Genomic DNA, 13902 nt, shown 5'->3' on the forward strand with positions numbered 1-13902 from the left:
CTGCTACATGTACTAACCAGTTTGTTCTGTAACTGTATTTAACAGCAGGCAAGGCTGCAGCACAGATCATCTCTGCAACAGGTGTAGCCATGTCGGTGCCAGCTCCAGGGATACAGACTGAAGAAGGTGAAAAAAATCATATGAATACAACAAAGAAACCCAAAATCCTGTAGTTTCACATGCATAGATTCTTGTGTCTATGTTGGTGTTTGTCAGTATTTAAATGTGTGAGTCTTTGTGCCTTTTGCAGAGGAAAGCTTTTGTCATCTGTTAATTGGTTTTTAATGTACCAAGAAGCTGAGATTGATGCCTGAGACAGGGATAGGTATGAGCACGAGAGCAAAGCCTCTCTTTATGCTGAACTGAACTTTGTACAATGCAGTTTGCCTCTGCTCTTTGGGGCTCTCAGATCAGCAGATCATCTCTGTCCGGGGCCAAGTGAAGAAACTGTTTGTTGGTCAGCTCAACAAGAGATGCCACCTTCTAGCTGATGGTCTCTGTCAGATGAGATTATATTATTTTAATTTCTTTGTGAGCACATTTCATAAACAGCATGCCAGCAGTAAGTAAATTCGTGCTGCAGAGTGGCATCAGCGTTTTTCAGAGGTGACCTAATGTTGCAGCATGAGGCTGAGAGGTCTGGTCTCTCTTCTCAGTTCAGATGCAACTTGCTGTTGGTATTAACAGCATTATATAAGTCAGTGCTCAGTCTTAAAGGCATTTTAAGTAGCCGTAGGCAAGGAAATAAGTATAATTATGATTCACCATAGCCCTCATTAATCCTTTCTTATTTTGGTTGGACTCCCTAAGCGTGACAAAGGAGAGCTGGAAAAAGCCAGGAACAGAGATTCGCTTAAAATTTAAACTTGGCTCCATCAGTGTTTCTCACTTCTTGCTTTGTCTTTTACTTCAGAGTTTTGTGTAGTTTTGTAACTAGGCAACATAAAATCTCCAGATACATGTGAAGTGTCCGTGCTACTACCTTTAACTTTCAGCAGATGTGAGACTGGCCTTTGTAATTATGGTTATAAAGGTTCTTGAGGTAGTTTCAGCATGGCTGTGGACATAAGTCAGATTTATGAAGTAATACTGACTATAAAAATCAGTTTTGATAAGAAAGTTACTCCCCTACAAGTAATCTGTATAATAATTTGCACTCTCCACTGAAACAGTTAACTCTGCTTTACTTCTGAATAGGTAAAGAGCACGAAGGCTCCTATGCTATAAAAGAAAGGTCACCAGAAGAAGTTGCAGCCCGGCTTGCCCAGCAAGACAAAGAGGAGCAAGAGAAGATATCAGGTAAGTTTTTACTCTTAGTGTTCCTGTGCATGCCCTATGGGACAAGAGAATTGTGGAATTGCATTGGCTTTAGAGTTCTAAGCTGCTTATGCACCTCTTTGTTATTGTCCCCATGTTGAGCTGGCAGGGTGGTATTGAAGCTTCTTCCACCCACTCAGAAGTAACTGAGAGTCAAAGCATGATGGAAAATTCAGGGTTGAAATTGGCTTCCAAGTTCTCTAGTCCATTCCCCTGTTTGGAAAGTAGGGGCAGGTTGAAGTAGAACAGACTTTCAGTTGAAAGGGGCCAACAATGGCCATAAAGTCTCACTGCCTGACCAAATCAGGGCTGACCAAAACTTCAGGCATGTTGTTAAGGACATTGTCCAAATGCCTCTTAAACACTGACAGGTCTGCAGTTAACCACCTCTCTTGGAAGCCTGTTCCAGTGTTTGACCAGCCTCTAAAAGTATAAATAATGATCCTTCCACAGGAAGGTTGCTCTAGGTCTCCCCTGGAGGTTTGAAGCTCTCCAAGGATGGAGAACCTCTCCAAGCATCTTTGCCAGCTCTTCTTACAGTGGAGAACTTGATATGTCCAGTTAATTTCTCTTGAATCCGTTGCCTCTTGCCCTTTCTCTGGGCAGCTCTGAGAAGCCTGGTTCAGTCTCTTCTGGAGCACCCCTTTACATGGGAAAAGTGTTGCTTAGGGCACCCCTTCAGCTTCTCTAGGCTAGAAGCAGCCTAGATCATCTGTGTCACCTGCTCCCATCCTCTCACCAGCTTGGTGCCTCTCCACTCTGCTTTCCCCAGTTTGTATCTTTCTTGTACTGAGGCTCTCAAAATGTGACACTGTATTCCAGTTGGGCTCGTAAGTGCCAATTAGAGGGGAATGGGTTTTGTAGATGGTGTTCTGCTGTCTGGCATGTCCAGGCAGTCTGTAACCAGCTACCTTGATCCTTAGCTGCTGTAAGCAAACCCAGCTCAGGCTGCAGGTTGCTTGTGGTGCTAGAAAGCTTCCATGTCATCCTTCAGGCAGTGTTGGTGAGGATTTGAGGAAGACCAGCCTATTGGAGAAATGGATAGGTGCTGAAGGATGGTTTCTGATTCAGGGCAGTGCAAGCACTGCTGCCTGCAGTGGCTCTGCAGACCTTCTGTGCTGAGGGAAGGCATCTTTGAGGGTGGGTAGAGACATGGACTGCAAGGGTGCTGAACAGAAACTGTGCTTAAGGTAAGTGAGAGTTTACTGTCAACATAGGTGTAGCCTGTGAAAATAGGCTTGAAAGGGAGTTTTACAGTACTGAGGCACACTGGACAAGCTTCAGCCTGCTGTGGGAGCCATGGTCTTTTGATTTGATTATTCTCTCTGTGCTTGGCAAGGGCTGGTGGTGGAAGAGGCCCTGGTGCAGTATATGCTGCATTGATCTAACCTGTCCCAGCTGCTGTGCCCATGGACGGTGTGGGCAGATGTGTCAACCACACTCAGCCTTTTCTCAGGGTGCTTTGGTCTTTAGTCAGAGTCTAAGCCTTGGGCTGTTGTTGCACTAGACAGAACAGGTTTGGAGCAGATGTGCTGGCTCTGGTCTGCTGCTGCTGTTCAGAGCTTTGTCTGGTGTGAAAGGGCAATACAGACAGAAAGAAGAGGCTTGGCATTAGTTGTCTGCTTCATACAAGGACTTCTTTGCAAGTGAAGAAGTTGAGATGTTACACTGGAAAAAATCCATAGGATTGCTTAGTGGAAAGGTGAGTTTACTCACCCCACCTCTATTAAAATAAGTGTCAGTCATCAGTGTGAGCAGACACTGCTCACACTGATGAACCATTCTGGCATGGTTCCAGTTCGAATAGTTAATAGCTCATTTGTGCTCCTGTACCAATAGGAATAGATAGCTGAGTCCAGCACCTTCTTGGCTAGGAAGGCTGACTGTGTCTTTGGGATATATGTTCCTTGGGAAAAATGTACTTGTTTACTCTTAATAATAATTACAACAAGTGAGGGTGGAATATAGCTATTGGATCAGATGCATCTCCTGCAAAAACATGGGAAAGGTCTTCCACTGAGTAGTTTAGTGCTGTAAGTTCAGACTTGGACCTTAGTACTTCTCTGAATGGGGAGGGCATTTTGGCCACCTTTCTTATTCTGTAGGCTACAGCATAGATCCCAAACTGACCAGCTCTTCTGGGTCATAGAAAATGAGGTAAGGAAATGCAGAGGATGTAACATGTCATTTTACTAATTATAAAGCTCTTTTATTTATTGTTTAATTGACTATTTTTTTTCCAGCCCTTGCAGCAACTCTGGAAGGAGCTCTAAGCACAACTGCTCGTGTAACCCTTCAGGCTATCACTGCTCAGGAGTCAGCTGTGCAGGCTGTGAATGCCCATTCACAGATCCTGAAGGAAGCCATGGACAACTCTGAGGTAAACTGGAGAAATGGGGACAATTTTTATTTTATTTTACTTTTTTTGCATTATGTTCAACAAAACTTCAAACCTCACCATTAAAAATGAAGTTGGAATCTTTTGTGATGTCTTTCCTTATATCACAGTTTTAACTGTTTTCTCCACTTGTGAGATGTGGTGTAGTTGAATAATACAGTGAGTTTGCTTTTGAATGTTGTCGGGTTTTTTTCCCCAGTTCCTTTATTTCCCTGTTGCAAGAAAAAAGTTCAAGTTAATATGTTAATAACTTTCATGTTGTATTTTATTTCATTGTACTTGAATTCCCAAGACCTTTTCTTACCTAGTCAGTGTCAGGCTGTCTGCCCCAATGACCACTGAACTTACTCCCTTTGCCAGAATCCACTTGCTGAATTGTTTGTTTGTTGTCTGGAAACGAGATGTGGATGTCTGAGTGATACCATTTGTGGTCCTGGTGTGCTCATGCCAGGGTTTGTGTGGAACCACCACTGCCCATTCTGTTCTGGAGCAGAGATGTAATTCAGTTGTTTAATCAATGAGCAGGGACATGTGGGCAACTAACCAAGCACTTGAGATTTAATCTAGGAGTTAACCGTCTTAACAGTTTGCTTTTAAGATGAAGTATTAAGTGTACTTTAAAATTAAACAACTTTATAGTATTATGGTACTTCAAGTATTAAGGTTAAAAGCAATTTTAAAGCATTAGGTACTTTAGTACATGTAAAGATTTCTCACCCAAACATTGTGGCACCATACATGAGTGATCCTCATGTAAAATCTTGTGTGGGCAAATGTCTGTGGCTCGGGGGGAAAAAAAAAATTAAGAATCAAACATAACCAAAGCAAAAAGTTGGAAGAGAAAAACTGTAGAGCTTGCAGCTGTGCTGTTGAAAAACATGACAGTCACTCAGTTTGAAGGAAATGTGAATCTCTGCAGTCTTTCATTTTTGGTAACTCTCTTATTTAGTCATTGTAATGACCCTAATGAGGAATCTGTGCTCCCTAGGCTGCTGGGGAGAAAAAGACCTCGCAGTGGCGCACGCTGGAGGAGGCGCTGAAGGACCGGAGGAGAGCCGTGGATGAAGCTGCTGATGCCCTTCTGAAAGCCAAGTGAGTTGCTTGATGTAAGACTTGGAGTAGTGAGTTAGTATTGCTCATTTGAGGACTGGCAAACATGAGATGAGTTTCTAGGAAGTATGGAGTCACCTTATACACTAAAGAATATTTTAACTTGCAGTGTACATGTCTTGGGGACCTATAGTCCTCACTGTACCGAAGAGTCTGAAACAGTCCTGTTCTTCTTTTAAGGACTTGTATGTCTCCTTAGTACTTACATGTAGTGCTGGTATGCTCAAGTAAGATTAAAAAAATCCACATTCCTTGTAGTATTATTTTTGGATAATTTTGTTAATATTAAACCTATTGTAAGGACTTCAGCCTGGAGAAGAGAATGCTCTGGGGAAACCTCCTAGCACCTTCCAGTACCTAAAGAGGCTGCAAGAGAGCTGGAGAGGGACTTTGGACAAGGGCATGTAGTGACATGGGGAATGGCTTCAAACTGACAGAGGACAGGGTTAGATTGGATATTGGGAAGAAATTCTTTACTGTGAGGGTGGTGAGGTACTGGCACAGGTTGCCCAGAGAAATTGCTGATGTCCCATCCTTGGAAGTGTTCCAGGCCAGATTGGATGGGACTTGTAGCAACCTGATCTAGTGGAAGGTATCCCTGCCTGTGACAGATGGGTTGGAACTAGATGATCTTTAAGGTCCCTTCCAACCCAGACCGTTTTAGGATGATTCCACAACTGCACTGTGTATTGAATCAGTAACATCACCAGCTTTCAGTTGTAATAAAAGATTAAAACTTCCAGCATCCTTTGGCAGTTCCCTCTGTCAGCAGAGTTGCCCTTAAGGTTCGATTTTTACTAAGCACATGCCTAAGAAAAGCTGGAATTCTGCTAGGGAGCAGTGCTGGTAGTCAGGGTTCTGTATGAACCACATTGGTGTGCACTGAGTGTGGTGTGCAGGCTCCTTGCACAGGGATTAGAGTCCCAAAATAAGATGACAGCCAATATCTCTAAGTTGCCCTTGTAATGAGGTTAAAAATAAATTTGGAAACGCTTTGATGCTGCTGAGGCTGGGAGGGTAACATCGTCCTTGAAGCTGCATGGCTGCTGTTATATTATAGACTGCACTTGTCTTTGAAGTTGCTGTGCTGACTAAAATTAGTGGGAGGTGTAACTGAGGTTTCATTGAGTAAAACAAAGCTAACACAAACCCCAGGTGCACCAGCTTTTATTCTCTGTCGGTCTACTGAATGCTTTTGCTTTTATTTATTTGTTTATTTTAAAGCTTGTTCCTTATTCCAGTGAGGTTGTTGGAAACCTCCATTGGTTTGAATGGATTTGGAAAAGGAAAGCTTTTTCACTTTTTCCTTGATTTCCAATTGTGCTTGAGGAAAGCAGTTCGTTCTTAATTCCAAAACCATATAATCTATCTTTATAGAGCTCTATAAATTTTCTCCCATCCTCATTAATCTCCACCAGTCACCATGTCCAAAACACTTCTGCAAGCGTAAGCCACCTGTATTAAAAATGTTTCCTTGCTGCTCTGTTAGGCACTGGAAATGTCCGAGGTCTAATTCTAGCTTAGTTCTACTAACACTAACTCCTTCCAGTGAAGTTTCATCTTCCCCCTCCAGCTAAATCTTGAATACTAATTGCAGTATAAATAATTCTCATTTCACATGGAATAGCCACACTCACATCTTTAGGTTTCAGGCTGTGGAAAAAATAGTCTTTAATCGCAGCATCTTAGCCATAGAGCTGGTAGATGGGAAGTACTAGTAGAGTTAGCCAGTAGTTCTTCCTGTAAATACCAACAGCATAAAGTAAACTTTTCTCTGGGGTGGTAAGCCTTGTATGTGTTACATTTAGCAGCTGCTTCTCTTTCCAGAGAGGAGTTAGAGAAGATGAAGGGTGTAATTGAGAATGCCAAGAAGTCTCAGCTCGCAGGAGCCAAACCTCACATTGTTGCTGCCGAAGAAAATCTCCATAATATGATCGTTGACTTGGACAATGTGGTGAAAAAGGTAAAGCTGGCTCAGACTGTTTATAACTGTCGTTAGAGCAGGGATCCTTGGCAGCTTGTGCAGACCTCCCATTCCCAAATCCTCTGCAGGGGGCCAAGTACTGATAAAGTGTAAATCTGTCCTTTGGGAGCTGTACTCAGTCTTTGAGCTGGTTATGCTGCCAGTAATTAGACATGGCAAGATCTTTGCTAGGACTTGAGTTCTTGCCTGAAAGAGTCTCCAGCCAGCTTGATTGGTGTCAGTCCTTCCTGTCAATGGCTTGTAATTCTTTCAGTTTGGTTCCAAGAGGAACTTAGTGTGAGGTTAGGGAGGAATTGAAACAATGTGTGCTAATGACTTGGTGAGTAAATCACTTCCAGTTCAGAAGACTGGGGAAAGAAATGTCAAGGTGAAATTTATCTCCCTTTGCAAGACAGCTGATAATTCATCAGGTGTGTCTGGAGTGAATTTAGCCTGATACTGGCAACATCAGGACTCACTGAGGAGAGCAGCTGTCACAAGCTTGGCTTGCTAGGCTTAGCTTGATAGCTCTAAGCAGAGAAAAAGGGCTGAAGATCTTTACAGATATGAACTGATTTTAAGATGCTCTTTTGGTCCTGTCTGGGCTACAGACTGGCTGTCCAGTTACAGTGTGCATGTGAGACAGAACATATCAGTGATAGTTCTAGCAAATATTGTATGTGAGAAGTTTGATACCACAAGGTGGGTTTTTGTGCTCCCCAGGAGAGTTTGCTTTGGTTGGGATGGAGGGGAGTGGTATCTGCCAGTAACTCAGGGCCTGGCTTTAAATTATGTCTGCCTTCAATTTCACTACTTGCCTTGAAAAATAAACGGATCTCATTCTTGTTTGGTACAGGTTCAGGCAGCACAATCTGAGGCCAAGATAGTAGCTCAGTACCACGAGCTGGTGGCTACAGCTAGAGAGGAGTTTCAGCGGGAGCTGGACAGCATCACCCCTGACGTGCAGCCTGGCTGGAAGGGGATGAGTAAGTCTCACATTGTGCATGGTGGTCACACTGGTTTGTAGTGCTTCTGTAACTGCAGCCAGTCAGTGTCCAGCATCCCAATTTTCACATTGGTTGGTTGGTTGGTTTGAAGTGAAAATTAGTTCAGTAATCTAAAGCAGGTGTTAAGAAGAGCATGAATTCTGGAGACACCTGTGTTGTATTGGAAGTGTCACCAAATGCAGCTCTTGTATGATAAATACCATATGGTTGTATGAACATCTCTTCCCTGCCCTGGTATTCCAGGGAGGGAGCCAGGTCACTCCAGATATGAGTCTAATCTGTTGCTCACTGATGAAATGTATGTCTGGTTGACTCTGTGATTATAGGTATTATAAAACACTGTTATTACAGAATGATAAAGAACTCCTTGCATGTCTCTACATCACCATTGAAACTGAGAGATTTCGTTGTTCATACCCTGCCTGGCCCAGTACATGTTTTTAAATTAAACTGACACAGTAACTTACCTGTAACAGCAGCCAGTGCTGCACAAAGGCAGTGAACAGTCAGCTCATCCACAGGAGTCCCCTCTGCACACCCCTTGCCCACATGTTCCTTTACTCACCTGAACTCCTCTGTTTTTAAAGACAAACAGAGTTGCAGCAGGTGGAATGTGTGTTCACTATTACTGTGGATAAGCTACTGCAAGAACATGTGTGGTATGTCCATGGAGCAATTACTGCCTGTGGTAGTTTTAAAAAAAATTAATTCCCTAAAAAACCTCCAACCCTTCCCAGGTATTTCCAGTCAGGGTTTAACATGAGTGTAATAAGTGTCCAGAGGCAGCTGTCATGGCTTTATTTCTGATTAGTTTATAGATGTGATAACTACTGTTTGAAAAAAATGTATTAATATTGCCTTAATATTTTCTTGAAGTCTACAGTGAGGAATTACAACAGAGTCTTTCTTAATGCTCCTTTATGCTTTAGAAATGTGGACCTTAGGCCACAAAATAATTTTCCTGGCTAAATGAATACACCAGATCTCTGTAATTGGTCAGGTTTTGTTTTAAAAAAAACAGCCAACCACACCCCCAGTATATGTGGGGGAAACATAAATTGTGGAGTTTGCTTTTGGGATGTTAGTTTTGAAGAAAACAAATTTTTTAGGCATCTTGGGGATGGAGCTGCCTTCCCTTGCACAGGATAGAAGGAGAACATCTTGGGTTTGTGATCACATCCCTCCTGTGGGAGGAAAGGGAAGCTCCTGGGAGCTTCCATGTGCTCCATTTCATACTGATGTGACCTACTGAAGTGTATGGGACTGACTTGTTGGGGTCCCTGACTCTCACTGCTACTGGGGAATTTGTTTGTTAACCAACTGCTTCTGATTTGTAAGAACCTAGAAATGTCAGACTAAGATTTTCAGTGTCCTCTTGCCCTTTCCTACTTCAAATTGTGTTCTTTGCTTTGGCTGAATGTAAATGTCCATCTGTGGGTTTCCAAGGTGATTTTAGTGGTTGGGGTGTCTTGGGCTACATCTTGCTGTGATATAGAGACTTTTATACTCGACATACTGTTCTTCCTGAATTCCTAAAGACTTGGACTCGTGTTTAAGTCACTGTAGATAAGCTCTTAGTTTTCAGTTTTATTTTTGCATGACTGCCTTGCTGTAGTGAACGTGCATTGACTTTTCCAACCTCTTTCCTTTCTGTTGCAGAGATATCTGACTTAGGTGAGTTACTGTCACTTGTTCTGGTCCTGTGAATGTCATCTCTCCTCTTTGTCCTTTTTTATGTTTGTGTGGTGCATGGCTTTAAATTACAAGCAGTGCCAACAAAGATGTGAAATGTGACATTCCTAGAACATTTCAGGTTGAGGTATGCTTTGAGATCCTTTCCACTAATCTTGCACATAAGGCTTAAACCACAAGACTGTTCTGTTTGGAATGCTCTTGAGTCCAGCAGCTGAGCTCATTGCTGCTGGGCACGAGCAGTGTTGCTTCAGACTCTGCAGCAATGCTTTCCCAAGTAGCCCTGGTTTTCCATACAGGAGATGTAGCTGGCAGCTAGTGCACAATGAGCTCTTCTCAGGTCACCAAATGCTGCAGGCATAGCTTGGGTCCTCCCAGCAGAAAAAAAAGAGTATTCTACTTAGCAGATACAATGTGGTGGTTAATCCTGCTGCTCTTTGAGTAGCCAAACCTGAAAGGTACCAAATGGGGTCAGAAATATGTTTGGAGCAGGTGGTCTGGAGGGTTGTCGAAGAGAGAACATAATTCTGGCTGTCTACCATTGCAGTGTGTTCAGGCTCACACTTCTGTAAGCTTGTACCTGCTGGAGGTATCACTGCTCAAGGGTTTGCATTCCCTGCTGCTCTGTGTACTGGCACAGGGGAAGATATGTGGTGGTGTAAAGGCCAAGACATGGGCAGTTGTCAGCAGTCTCCTCTGATTGTGACATGGATCTGTGAGTGCAAATAATAGCTGGGAATAATTTGGAAGAAACTTAAGATAATTTAGAGAAATTAAAATGAAAGTCCTAGAATAAAAGGACTTAGTTTTAAGTGTGGGTCTGAAAGTGGCCTCGGGTGGGCATTAGCACAAGTCAAGGGCTTGAAGTGCTCAGAGGGTGTACACAGAACAAGCTCACTGGTCAGCCCCACAGAGAGGCAGGTGGGTGAGCCACCCTGGTGGCAGTTTCTCTGCATCCCACCCTAATCCCCTGTGTTTCCTTTAGCTGGGCAGTTATCCACAGACGACCTGAACTCCCTCATTGCACACGCCCATCGGCGCATCGACCAGCTGAACAGGGAGCTGGCTGAGCAGCGAGTGAGGGAGCAGCAGCACATTGAGACAGCCCTGGAGAAGCAGAAACTTGAAGATAAAAAAGCATTTGAGGCAGCTGTGGCCAAAGCACTGGAGCGTCACAAAAGCGAGATTGAACTAGAACAGGAGAAGAAGGTAAAGTGGCCTAGCACACCTGATTGTATCTCTGGCTTGAAAAGGAGGTAGAAGAGCTAGAGGAAGGGCACAGAAAAGCAACTGGGATGTTCTGAGGGGTGGGAGACTTCAGATAGAGTCACCCCCAGACTAAGCGTGGAAAGGAGGTGTTGAGCAAGGAAATTCCTGTGAACTTAGAATGGTAAAATCATACAGCAAAACGGAATGAGTTTGCTGTTACCTGTCTGCTGTTGGAGATAAGATTACTGGATCAAAATAAATCGTAGAATGACAAAATGGTTTGGGTTGGAAGGAACCTTAAAGATCACCTAGTTCCAACCCCCTGCCATGGGGAGGGACATCTCCCACTAGACCAGGTTGCTCGGAACCCCATCTAATCTGGCCTTGAACACTTCCAGGGATGGGGAATCCACAGCTTTTCTGGGCAACCTGTGCCAGTGCCTCCAGTGTTTGATCTGACTCAGTATGGCTGTTACAGGGCTATGCAGTTCCTGCCTCCTGCCTTCAGGAGGTATCTCCATGTTCTTCCACTCTGTGCCAGTGGTTTGAGTTCTTTCAAAAGGACTGTGGAATCTCAGAATTTTAATACTGCTTTGGACCTGAGGCAAGTGCAACTTAAAAATGGAGGAATTTGGGCATTGGGTTCTCTTAAGTGGCTGTTCTATACAAGATCAGGTAAAAAGGGTATTACCATTTTATTACACTGTGACTAACCCAGTACTACAGCCTGTAGGGAGAAGGTAAGTCTCTTAGTTTGGAAGCTGGTTTAGAAACACCTGATGTGTTGCTGTATTTTTTTACATACTATTTTGATATGCACAAACCACCAGTTACTGGCATTGTGGAGCACGAAGATATTCCTTACCATCTTTAGGGAACGGCTCAGCTATAAAACTGGAACTCTGCAGCTTTTTAAGATGAGACATGGTCTCTGTCAATGCCACTGCTGTAACATGTACCCTCTTTAATCACTGGTGTGTGACACAATGTGTGACAAGCAGTGAATAAACAGTGTAGTGACAAGAGCTCCTGTGTGCCCAGGTTGAAGAAGTGCGAGAGGTGATGGAGAGCGAGATGCGGACCCAGCTCCGGCGCCAGGCTGCTGCCCACACCGACCACCTGAGAGATGTTCTGAAGATCCAGGAGCAGGAACTAAAGGTGGAATTTGAGCAGGTAAGGGAGAAGAGTCCCCAGGCGAATTAGAGTATTTAGACCCTTGCAAAGCACATGTTTCACAGGACAGGTGTCCTGAATGTTCCAGGAGATGGAAATGGAGGCTGGAGAGGGGAAACCAAGCTTACCTCATGAAATCTGAGAATTTTAGGGGTTGGAATGGACCTTAACAGATCTAGAGTCCCACCCCTACTGCCCTGGGCAGGGACACCTCCCACTAGACCAGGTTGCTCAAGGCTTTATCCAACCTGGTTTTGACCACTGCCAGGGTTGGGGTGTCCACAGCCTCCCTGGGCAGCCAAAAAGAGGTGATTTAGAGTGCCTCAATGTGTAGGGTTCATTCAGATCGGTCTTAAAAGCAATTGCTATACGTGACAAATTTTTGACACAAGTGCAGGAACTGTTGAATTCACCCCAGTAAGGCTTTTCTTACTGGTATATTGTATTTCCTGTGTACATTGTCCTTAGCAAGGACAACAGGTTTGTAGAAACATGTCTTAAAATTAAGGTAAATATAATTAACTGCTATTGTGGTCTGATGCACATAACTTGCTGTTTCAGAACTTGTCAGAGAAGCTCAGTGACCAGGAGATGCAGTTCAGACGCCTTACTCAGGAACAGCTTGACAACTTCACCTTGGATATCAACACTGCCTATGCCAGGCTGAAGGGAATTGAGCAAGCAGTCGAGAGTGAGCACTGAAATCCCATTTCTTGAAGGAGTAAAGTCATGATCCCCAAAGGCACATTACCCAAACCTGTGTGCCTAAACCCAGGCTTAGGCACATGGCTCAAGTGCCTGGGTTTGCCACACTGCTGAGCAACTCCCAGCTGAGTGAGTCCACAGTGGTTCTCCCAAAAGCTGTTGTCTTGTTCTGGCCATAAACTGTGGGACAGACTTGCTTTAGAGCATGTGCCAAGGGGGTGACTGCTGTGGAAGGCAGTGTGGAGAGGGATGGCTTGTGTTCAAATACATGTGTGCCCACAGCTGAATCCCTTCTTGGCTTACTTTGCAGGTCATGCAGTGGCAGAGGAGGAAGCCAGGAAGGCTCATCAGCTGTGGCTGTCCGTGGAAGCACTCAAATACTGCATGAGAACAGCCACAGGGGACAGTCCCACGGAGCCCCTGGAGAAGGCGGTGAAGGCCATCAAAGCCAGCTGCTCCGACAACGCCTTCACGGAAGCCTTAACAGCAGCTCTCCCTCAGGAGTCCCTGACACGGGGGGTGTACAGCGAGGAGGCCCTCAGAGCACGTTTCCACACAGTCCAAAAACTGGCAAAACGAGTGGCCATGATCGACGAAACGAGAAACAGCTTGTACCAATACTTCCTGTCCTACCTGCAGTCGCTGCTGGTGTTTCACCCTCAGCAGCTGAAGCCTCCAGCCGAGCTCAGCCCTGATGACCTTGACACGTTTAAGTTACTGTCTTATGCTTCCTACTGCATCGAGCATGGTGACCTGGAGCTGGCAGCCAAATTTGTCAACCAGTTGAGAGGAGAGTCGCGGAGGGTGGCACACGACTGGCTGACTGAAGCGCGGATGACCCTAGAAACCAAACAAATTGTGGATATCTTGACAGCATACGCCAGTGCCGTGGGGTTGGGAACAACTCAAGTGCAGTGAGCTAGGATTGTAGCTTTGGAGGCAGTTCAGCACTGAAAGGAAATCCCATCATCTCCTGAGGGTTCAAATCAAGCTGTTGGCAGGGACTGGAAGCATTACATCAAAGCACGGGTATGGTCTTGTTTCCTTGCACTGTATTTAACTTCACCACCTGTTGTATTTTTAATGGTTTTGACCTATCCTGACAACCAACTTCAGGAAGCTTCCCTACAATTTGTGTAAGAGTTATGTTTCCCCATCTTACCAAGTGGGCTTGTGATCCAGCCATAATGTTTGTAACCTGCCATTAATCATCTGCCACTTTGTCAGCTGAATAAAACAAGACTTCAACCACTTGCTCCTGTTTAGTCTCCTGTTTAAACATCAAATATAGCTGGGCAGTACAAGCACAGCCTTTCTCCATCACCTGA

The 13902-nt window shown here is 44.4% G+C and overlaps 1 protein-coding gene across 1 annotated transcript in view; it reads left to right on the forward strand.

Annotated features, from left to right (window-relative positions):
• Nucleotides 1–13830, forward strand: part of IMMT (inner membrane protein, mitochondrial) — a gene marked incomplete at its 5' end in the record, with an annotated part of 19484 nt that extends 5654 nt beyond the window's left edge. Inside the window, 10 exons of the mRNA XM_009077882.1 lie at nucleotides 46–126; nucleotides 1198–1299; nucleotides 3561–3697; nucleotides 4704–4807; nucleotides 6653–6788; nucleotides 7645–7774; nucleotides 10473–10696; nucleotides 11738–11869; nucleotides 12431–12560; nucleotides 12885–13830. Coding sequence (XP_009076130.1) covers nucleotides 46–126; nucleotides 1198–1299; nucleotides 3561–3697; nucleotides 4704–4807; nucleotides 6653–6788; nucleotides 7645–7774; nucleotides 10473–10696; nucleotides 11738–11869; nucleotides 12431–12560; nucleotides 12885–13492 — 1784 coding nt within the window. The remainder of the gene's footprint in view (nucleotides 1–45; nucleotides 127–1197; nucleotides 1300–3560; nucleotides 3698–4703; nucleotides 4808–6652; nucleotides 6789–7644; nucleotides 7775–10472; nucleotides 10697–11737; nucleotides 11870–12430; nucleotides 12561–12884) is intronic.
• Between the last annotated feature and the right edge of the window lie 72 nt (nucleotides 13831–13902).

The sequence above is a fragment of the Acanthisitta chloris genome, unplaced genomic scaffold (genome assembly GCF_000695815.1).
Source record: "Acanthisitta chloris isolate BGI_N310 unplaced genomic scaffold, ASM69581v1 scaffold8167, whole genome shotgun sequence".
NCBI classification, from domain to species: Eukaryota; Metazoa; Chordata; class Aves; order Passeriformes; family Acanthisittidae; genus Acanthisitta; species Acanthisitta chloris.